The following is a 10,286-nucleotide window of genomic DNA, read 5'->3' on the forward strand; positions in this document are numbered from 1 at the left end:
GAAAAGGTCATTTTAAAAAACAAAGATGGCGTGAACAAGTAGGGACAATCAACATTTAGTTTCATGCAGCGAGAAGTGACATTTTGATTGCAGTTTAGGCTTGAAAACAAGTGATGGCACGTGGTAAAAAAGCAACACAATCACTTGGTAATACTGGAGGATCAATAATGAATAACAACGTTTCCCTGCCTAACATTTAGAAATAAAATATTTTGCAAAACAAAATTTTTCATATACAATCTATTCATGCAATTTCGTGCATTAGTTTAATGGCCTGACTAGACCATTAGAAATCATATGGCAACCGTTATTAAGATCATACTGTGTTAAATAGCTAATCTGTACACTTTTTTTAAATATATATTTTATATGGCATTCATAAACACAAGGTGGGTAAATCACATGAATTTGGGACACGGCTCATTAAAAGCAGATTTCGGTGTTGTGTTGAGACAACGAATGAATAGACAATCTACATGGCACATGTAAAACGATAACTTTTGGCAACACAATAAATCAAATATTTTGGTTTTCAGGTGTGCTGAGACAAAAAAATGTTTAAAAAACTCTTTTATTTGATCTTTTAAAAAAAGAAAAAGTTGCCATATTTTGTCACGGTAATATCCGAGGCTACGGGCGGGTGGGAGGCGGGGCTGAGCGATGTGCGCGACGTGGACGCTATAGTTGGCGAATGGGGGGAAGGTTGAGGGTTTCCAGAGCGCTGTGGTAAAGCTCCCGTAAGGCTCTCAACAAATACAGGCGGCAGAACATCTGGTTGAAGAGATGAGGCAATGGCTCCTGGGTGGAAAAAAAAAAAAAAATCAGACAGTGGAAGCTGCTATGCCGAAGGACCCTCAGGTGGTACGGTCCCAATCGTAAAATTCTCTGCGCAACATATAGTAAGATTTTTGCAGAGGAAGCCTAAAAAAGTAGCACTAGGAATGAGAGGAATTGCTTTGCTTGTCTGTAATTGAACTTGACTGTGATCACTCCCAGGATGGCGCAGACTTCCCTCTGAGATCTTTGCTCATTTCTTTGGTGAATGTGCAAATGAGGGGTTTGATAGTGACGCATTTTTTGATATTTTTGGTCCTCTAGATGGCACTCTTAGTTGAATGATGCGGTTGAAATTGAATATATATCCACTACGCTAGCTTTTATTTTCAAAACAAGAGCACAATTTAGAGGAGAGAAAAAAACCCACAAGTGGCTACTTGAAGGAACTCCGGAGGGTATTCAAGATTTTAAATAAAACAAACATGTAAAAAGCCTTTAAAAGTGAAAATATGAGCTCATAAATTTTTTTTTATGTTCAGTAGGTTATTCAATTTCATTCATTTGAAAAGCCAGATTCTCCCCATGCTAGAATGGTTTGACCCAACTTGTCACGTGCCACCACTCGTTACCTGTCAAGTTCATGATTTATATTTGTGAACAGATCTCTGCTATGATTCCAAAATTTGAATATTTTTCTGATGACCAATATTTATTTATAATTCTTTCTTTTTGAGAACAAGTCTGACACTTGATGTTGATTATTTTTTGTGGACAAATAAGTTAATAAAAATAAATAATTAAGTTAATGATTTATTTTTGTAAACAGATCTCTACTGTGATGCCCAAAACTTAATATTTTTCTGTGGACAAATATTTATTTATAATACTTTGATTTGAGAACAGGTCTGACACTTGATGTTGATTATTTTTTGTGGACAAATATTTATCAATAATTAAGTTCATTACGTATTTTTGTGAACAGATCTCTACTGTAATCCCAAAACATTACACTTTATGATTAATATTTTATTGTGGACGAATATTTACTAAAAGTTATTTTAACAGATCTCTTTTATTTCTCAAAAGAGGACACTTAATGTTGATTATTTTTTGTGGACCAATAGAAATGAAGTTTGAAGGGTTGTAAAGTTTTTTTTTTTTTAAACCCCAAAATGCTTTGCACTGGTTAAGGGGTCCTTGGCTGAAAACATTCATTCATTCACAGGGATTACATGATTGAAAAAAGTTTGCGATCCACCGTTTTCGAACCTTCGCGGTTTTACTACGCAAGCATAAATGATGACTTAAAAACTCCAAATATGGCCTCACCCCCAGGACGTGGACTCTGTTGTAGTACGAGCTGAAGTCTTTACTGAGAGACACCAGAAACTTACAAATCTGAGCGTGGGAATGAATAAATAAAGAAAAAAACAGGAGTGAAGTAAATGGCTCGACATTCTACGCAAAATGTCATCACCGGTGACCCCTGACCTGCTCAGTTTTAAGATTGACTCGAGCCCCTCCACCATCACAGTCCAACACTTGTCCTGATTGGTCCAGCAGCTCGGAGAAGGGAATGAGGTAATTGAAGAGGAGGAGCCACTCCCCCTGCAAATCCAAACGATCAGAATGCAATCTTTCCGTGGCCTCAAAGGAATCCGAAAATTAGACTTCATCAATAAAAATTTCATAAGGGGTACCTCTTCTTTGAGGGCAGAGAAGTCCAGTTCCGAGCCGTCGGGGATTTCTGGGTACAAACCTGCAAACAGGAAAAAAACATTCAAATGGAAAAAGACATTTTCTGCGGTGCTTTAGGGCTGAGTTAACTTGATTAATTTCTCATTTTAGAGATTTAAAAAAAAAACAGAAAAAGGCTAATTTGTGAAATTGAGATTTTGCTAACATGAGATATTTAAGCTAGGTACTAACTACTTCGCCGTGGCATTTAAAGGGACAGTGCACCATTTTTAGCAGTAAAAAGTTAACAATTTATCGATGCGTAACTAAACATACAATTAATACATTGAAAAAACATATGACTGAAAATGACATCAAATATTCTGAAGACTCAGGTACACACCAACTAATCATCGGCTTATGAACATCATATGACCAAGAGCTGAGTCATGATTGGTCGATTTTCGATTGGCGGCAAGTCGAAAAATGTATTAATTGTAAATGATTATAATAATTTAGAAGGACCATTTTGTTATAAAATGAATAATGGACAAAATATTAACTTGTTACTGATGGCAAAATGGACAATCCCTTTAAGGAAGTTTTGCTCGTTTCTTCTCATAAAACGTAGAGCGTTATTTAAAGTACAGCTCAGCTAGCCCGACATTGTTAAGTTTTATGGATTCTCTTGCCGCCACAGATTTTGTATCACACGTATTGCTACCTCTCTGACCTTTGTGAATTGTTATGTTCGTTCCAATTCTGGACTGTCACCTTTCTCCACTCCTCGGTCGTAGCTGTTGAACAGCGTGTGCAGTCTGGCGCAGTTGTACATCACAAACACGCCGCCTCTTGGTCCTTTGGTGGATACGCTGCCTTCTCTCTGCACATCCAAAGTGACCTGGGAAAAAAAATAAAATAAAAAAAAAATATATATATATATATATATATATATATATATATATATATATATATATATATATATATATATATATATATATATATATATATATATATATATATATATATATATATATATATATATATATATGAAATGTAATATGCAGGCTCACCGGACTAGTGTGGACTGTCGAGAGAAGCTCAAATCTGATTGTAGCGGAGCTCATGACCCTGATGATGTCATCCCATGTCTGACCTACAAGAGGTGAAGGAAATATTCATTTACTGCAGCGAGGGTTAATGACGAACGCTATCAGTCAGACACACACACCTTCTACTTGATCTCCATACTTCATCTCCGAGGCCTCCTTCATTTGACCTCTTCTAAGCCTTTCGGTAGGACAAACATATTAGATAAAACACAATCTTTATGTAGAAAAGTAAAAATGATGTAAAAGGAGTTTCCAGCATGTGCATATTACTGCAGAAAGGAGAAAAAAAGGAGAGAATGTGTGATGAGGAGGAAAAAAAAAGTGTTTTGAAGATGGCGGGTTATCTTACTGAAGGTACTGTGCAGAAGAGAGTTGAGAAGAAGGTGTCTTGACAGGCCCACACACCAGATGTCTCTGCAAACACCCGAGAAGCGCAGACAAAAATAGTAACGCGAGCGAGCGCGCGCGCACACGCACGTGCGTGCGCGTGCTTACCTGCGTGTGCGTGGCCCCGCTGGCTCTCCACAGCATGGCTATTTGCTGCTGGCGGAACTCATCCTGGCAGGAAGTCACGTGCAAGGCGGTTGCCTTGGCAACCTGCGAAACGTTACCAAATGTGTTGGGATATCTCATTCATTGCCCCGTTGCGGCTCATTCCGTTTAACAAGCGGTGTGCGCCCGCGATCGCGTTCTTACGGTGCAGTCGGCTGTGGCGAGGTCCAATTGTGCCAGGTGGGAAACGCTGTCTCTGTGGACTGAACGCACATGCACCAATAATCTGTTAGCAGCAAAATGTTTAATGAACTCGTCGATCCGGGGTTAGGGTCAGACCCCCTAGTTCCATCCGAATCAACAAGTCATCGGCGAGACACTTCCAAAATACATAGCATCAGGGTGTATACTGTACATAAATACAAAAGCGTCAGAGTAATTAAAAGATCGACAAACATTGTATTTTTCACTACTGAGCCACCCAGTAAAAATGGACCATTCATATCTATAGCCTTCGCTGGCAGTGAAAGAGTTGTGAACATAACCCCGTGAATTCGGGATGCAAAATAATAATCACGATTATTTCGGTCAATATTGAAATGGCGATTAATCATCATGTTTGGTCAAACGTGTCCATTTAGTGCCATCTTTGTTTAGACAAGCAGTTTATAAACACGGCTTCAAGGCTTGTTACCTACACATAATAATAATAATAAACTAAAATAAATTAACTAATAAAACTATTTCACTAGACATGGCAAAAACTTGCAAACGTGAGAAACAATGCCCCCTGGTGGTGAGACGACAAAGTGCTTCATTTAACTTGTACTTTTTAAATGTTAATATCACAATTAATCGTTTCATCATTAAGCAAAATAATCATTAGTTCAGGGTTAAAATAATACAGTATCCATTTGACCGCTTACTTTAAGCATTATTGACCCATTAATTATCTGGCCCTATTTTGTACATTTGCGCCCTGTGATTGTTATTACCTGTAATTAGTAATGGGAAAATCAAGCCTTGATTTTCAAGTCTTGATGGGTCTTCTTAAAGTTTAAGAAGGACCATTGATGCGATTTGGCCAAACTCTACCTGTGCAGGTTCCCAGGCTGGGATCATATCCATGCAGCCCCTCATCCTGGAACACTCGTTTCAAGTTGATCCAGACTCCTCCTTCGTTCTCGCCCTTGTCGGCCTTCTTCCTGCCCGGCCCGCCGCTCGTCCTTCTGTCCCTCCCAATTTCCCTCTCTCTGTAGGACGACTTTTCCAGCGCTTCCTGAATCTTTTCCTCTCGCTCTTGATTGGTCCAGTTGGCGGGGAATGTCGGCCAGTCGATGCCCAGAGTGCGCAGGAAGTTAAAAATGCTGCTGTCCTCGGGCAGCAGGGGGCACAGGGACACTGTAAATCTGAGACAGGTGGCAAAATGGACAGCTTGTTTCAAATGGCATAGTTATCTAATTTAAAGGAACCAGAGCTGTCAAAATCATATCAATCAAATTCATACAATCCTTCAGTGCTGTCGTTTAACTTAAAATCTTCTGATTTCTGCAGTCTTTCGTGAAAGATTTACAACATATCTTATGTGTTCAAACTAGAGATGGACAACTTAAATTTTTTTGCTGGTTCGACATTCACCATTTGTCAGAGCCCCGCCCCCTTTTGTCATAGTTGGTCCGTCATTATTTCAAGTCAGACGAAATTGCAATTGTTGGTCTATCAGTCCTGTATTTTTGCCCAACTTTCCGCCACCACCAGAGGGCGACATTTTACGTTATTTTTTTGTCTGTCATTTGTTAAGCACTGGTCTACTTCTGACTGCACTCATACTAATATTTTTTTTTTTTTCTGTTTTAGCATTTACACTTAAAAGTTAACATCATGTCTGTGGTTCTAAAGTTATACTGCAAGTGTAACATGAAAACAAAGCCAGCTAAGGGGTTTACCCTCTAGTAGGCTACAATACACTAACATGTTTAACACAGGGGCCAAGAGTGCAATTAATTATGCTTTACATGACTCTCAAATGGTGGATGTCGGTTCTCATTCATAACTTCCTCCCCAACAACCACAGAAAATGGTTTCATTAACATCTGTCGAATTTTGTCTAGATTTCATCTGTCACGTACACTACAAGGGAAACAATGTGTTGCTGGGGTTGAAATAGGGGAAATAGTTTTGCAATAGATTTTAGTGCAATCCAATTATTTGATAAATCAATCAATTCTAAAAATATTTGATACTAACAACCCTAAAAGGAACATAATTTATAACAGTGCCAGAAAGAAAGGTATTTAAAACAACAAATGAAAACTATTGTTTAAAAAAAAAAGCTGATGTGAGGAATCTTAAAAAGGTACTCACCCTTGCCCTCTGAGCAGCGCCCCCATGTGGTCAGCCAAGAGAACAGTCCTGAGTTGTCCCAAAGTGAGACAATCAGGTGTCGGGGGTTCGGGTCTCGGGTGCAACGCCGGACAGTTGAGCACCACGCGTCCCTGCCTCCGAGCAGCTGGTGCCAGGTACTCAGTGGCTCCGCCTTCCAGGACTGCCTTGAAGGCGGCGGCTCGGTCCACCCTCACCCTCAAGCCTTCATCCATCACCTCTCCGCCCGCCACGGGGAGAACCCCGCGGCCTCGGACGGTTAGGATCCTGGACATCACCGCAGGAGGGACCTGAGTGGAAACAAAAACTTTAAACTGCTAATGTTGCAAAAGTGATTTGGTGCTTGAAAGACATCTTTGAAGGGACCCTTTCACCCAGTCAGCTGGAATAGGCTGCATACAGAAAATGGATAGTTTGTAGGAACGGGATAGGGTCAAATTGTGGTATTTTTTTGTGTTACCGTGTATAGAAGGCACCAACAGTTTGGCCACAATGTAAAAACTATAACAAAACAGAATAAATCTCACATTTTTAAGTTTATCATATTTTCTTGTGTTCATATCCATAAGTTATGTATTTATTGTGGACTAAGTTAAGAGTGTTTCAGATTTCCCGTATTGTGAGCGTTCCCTAAATGCTGCGCCACTTGAGTGCGCACCAAGCAGTTGTTTTTCCTTCTCGCAATCCAGCTTGAGATAATTTTGCCATAAATACGCAATGTTGCGCACGATCCGTGTACCAAAAAGTTGATGACTATGTGTATTTGCCAAAAAATTACAATTAATAAAGGGGTCAAATAGAAGAACTTTCCGTGTTATCTAACTAGTTCACTCTTAATTGAATTGGACTCGGACAGTGGTTCAGTCTGTTCGCTTCTTTTATTGAAAATAACTGTAACAACCTCCACTAACACAAGCTGCTGATAGCTGCAACAGGAACAGCCCACTGTTTTTTACTTAAAATACTTACTGTAATCATTACAGTATTTAAAAACAACTGTGCCTCAAAACTCAGCTTATGTGGCTGACAGATCAGTCTTCTTCGAACAATGTTGGATACATTTAAAAAAATATATCTTTAAGTACCGTAAATGTGTCTTATATTTGGGGAATTATGGTAAATGTTTAGAGTTGAGACAGCTCTTGTGATTTTTTTTCGATGATAGAACGCAACGTCAGACCCACAAAAAACACATTTGACTAGCCTGTCATATTCAAGAGTGATCAGTAGCTACCGTAACCATGTCAGGATGTCAGCATCAAAGTGTGCAATAAAACGTCACGGTATTTAAGTTGTTTTTTAATTCCCTAAACCAGCTATTGACCTTGATTTCAGAACATCATGTTGTTTGTATCGGCAGTCGCGACTCAAAATTCATTCCGGGAGGGAGGAACAGATTGCGCAGAAGAATTATTGCAGCATGCTTCCAGGAAAAACTTTAAAATAAAAGCGTACCAAGCCGTTTGCGTCCTTATGTCATTATTTGGTAAGGTGTATTTTGAAGTGTTGGCTGGCCTTCTCACAACATTTGGTAGCGTGTTTTACTGCCATGCAGAAAACGCTGCATGAAAGTAAAGCAAAGCAAAAAAAAAAAAAAAGTCTTATGCTGTGCACAGGAAATTTCATGCCATTTTTAACCGTTTACAGTACTGGGCATCGCGGCCGCTTTCAGCCAATTGTCAGCCAAAAGCTACCATAACAGCCATTGCTTAAATTCTAACGTACCCCTAAATTTCTCTCTAAAATCCAGAAAATGTAAGTCCGAAAATTACTGTGAAACAGGCAGAAAAATAGAAAAACGTGTACCTAAAAGGTCGTTTTTGCCTGTTTAGACTGTTATAGACTACTGTGCCTAGTAAAGGGTTAATCTTGCAACATCTCAAAACTTGTGCTTTGGGATTTGTACACATGCGTATGCACACATATATATGGCATGGTTATGTGCAATTTATTTAGGGAAAAGTATGTAGCAAAAATGACTTATCTTTACTTTTAAGTGACAATTTTTTTTTTTTTTTTACTCTGACTATGGATATGTAGCCTACACAGTGTTGCGTGACTGTCTGACCTATATTGTGATGTGCTGCTCATGGGTTCACGATTATTGCCTCAAGCGTAATGGTCTGGTCAATATAACCTTGTCTTTTTTTTTGCCCTTCCTACTGATGTGCAGTATTCAAACTCCAAGCCTTACTCATGTTGAAACCAGTTCTTTGTTTCATTTTTGGGAACCCACATAGTGTGAGTAGAGTCCAGGCAATTTTCCAATTTTCTTTTTCAAGTGCTTGGCCAAAGGAAAGTCTAAAACCGGCTGGTGATAAATGAATTAAAGTATGCAATTATTTAGTACTTAAGTAATCTAATGTAACTGATTTCTCAAGGTACATATTTTAGGTAGTTAATGACAAAAATAATTACTTTTATACTTATTTACTTTAGATAATAAATTGCTAAAATGCTAAATTACTGGAGGGGTTTGGACAAATAAGAACTAAAGTGATTACTTTAGGTACTAAAAGGATTACTAAAGGTACTTAAGTACTGATGCAATCAATAATTTTGGGGTGAGTAATCAATTATTATATCTACTTAGGTGGTAAATTACTTGATTATTTTATCAAGCAATCGACTACCTTTAGTACTTAAAAGTACTTGAAAACTAAAGTTATCAATTACTAACCCCAAAGTAACTGATTAATAAGTAATTATGATTATATTATGAAACTTGATAACCTAAAGTAAGCAATATTTTAGTCATTGATTACTTAAAGTAATGAATTATTTTAGTACTTAATTACTTAAGAAATGTACCACTTTATTACTTAATTAATTTAAAACCATTTTAGACCCGCCTTCAGCCAAACACTTGTAAAAAATATTGATTGTGAAAAAGGAATTAATTTCCAGACATTTAAAATATGTCTTTGGGATAGTTCATTAAATTTCACTATGCTTGGAAGTGAATAAATGTTGGTTTTGGGTAAATATTAATTCAAAATATGGATGTATTGTTTAGTAGATTTTAATAGAAAACAGTAGGGAATTAACTATAAATTTTGTACAATTCAATTATCAGTGGTAAAACTCAATATTTTTGATTAGGTGTAAATTTGCTTGTATTTTGTTTTCAAAGATACTTCTTAAACTGATGGATATTACAGATCTCATTGAATCAATAAATCATAAAATTACTTGTAATGTTGCGTCGATATAACTGCGTTAGCGCGTTTTATTTATTTATAGAGCACAACATTTTACTCACAAATGCTTAAAAAACAATAATAAGAGATAATTACGAAATGTTGTGTTTTAACAGCGGAGTATATTTGCATTTTACAAAATCCCACTGTTTTGGGGTGTGTATGATTTTCATTTCGGGTAAGTGAACCAGCAGCCAACCTGTCCATCCGCATAGAGCGTGTTGAGCATGGAACTCGGCGATAAGAAGTCTCGGCTTCGGAGGTTCTTGGCGCTGCTCTCCTTGAACCACAGCTTCTCCCTCTCGGGTTCCGGCGACGTCCTTTCGCCGTCCCTTCGCGAGGTGTCGTGGGCATGAGCCCGCTTGGCCCGCAGTGCGGAGCTCAGCGCCCGGACCGTGGGAGTGATCCGGAGGGGCGCACACGACTCCTCGGTCTTCTCCATCGTTATGACAGCAACGCGAACGGTTCAAGCTAGAAGCGCATCCGCGCCATGCTAATACATAGGCGGTCGTGGAGAGTGGCGATCCGGGTCCATTCAAGCGTGGACGCGGACGACGGATAGCACGAAAAATCGAGGAGTCGTCAATGTCGGATAGTGGCTAAAGTGGACAGGGTGCATTACTGCATTAGCGTTGACTGTTTTGCG

At 38.7% G+C, this 10,286-nt stretch overlaps 1 protein-coding gene across 1 annotated transcript; it reads right to left on the minus strand.

Annotated features, from left to right (window-relative positions):
- Positions 1–553: 553 nt before the first annotated feature.
- On the minus strand, positions 554–10,286 carry dalrd3 (DALR anticodon binding domain containing 3). Its single transcript, XM_088409102.1, has 13 exons — positions 9,840–10,286; positions 6,423–6,730; positions 5,154–5,467; positions 4,263–4,321; positions 4,062–4,163; positions 3,916–3,980; positions 3,686–3,744; positions 3,528–3,610; positions 3,229–3,355; positions 2,478–2,536; positions 2,269–2,385; positions 2,107–2,175; positions 554–798 (listed from the first exon to the last, which is right to left on the minus strand). Exons 1-13 carry the CDS (start codon positions 10,080–10,082, stop codon positions 679–681), a joined length of 1,725 nt encoding a protein of 574 aa, XP_088265228.1. The 5' UTR covers positions 10,083–10,286; the 3' UTR covers positions 554–678.

The sequence above is a fragment of the Hippichthys cyanospilos genome, chromosome 2, assembly GCF_059441005.1.
Source record: "Hippichthys cyanospilos isolate Australia breed blue-spotted pipefish chromosome 2, RoL_Hcya_1.0, whole genome shotgun sequence".
NCBI classification, from domain to species: domain Eukaryota; kingdom Metazoa; phylum Chordata; class Actinopteri; order Syngnathiformes; family Syngnathidae; genus Hippichthys; species Hippichthys cyanospilos.

Bases quoted from the DNA above. Each gene is read 5' to 3' on its own strand.
- dalrd3 (XM_088409102.1), bottom strand. From the start codon at position 10,082: ATGGAGAAGACCGAGGAGTCGTGTGCGCCCCTCCGGATCACTCCCACG. The intron at 4,322-5,153 runs GTAGAGTTTGGC...ATGTGCGTTCAG, and splicing joins CAGCCTGGGAACCTGCACAG to TCCACAGAGACAGCGTTTCC. The intron at 3,611-3,685 runs GTGTGTGTGTCT...CACCTCTTGTAG, and splicing joins GTATGGAGATCAAGTAGAAG to GTCAGACATGGGATGACATC.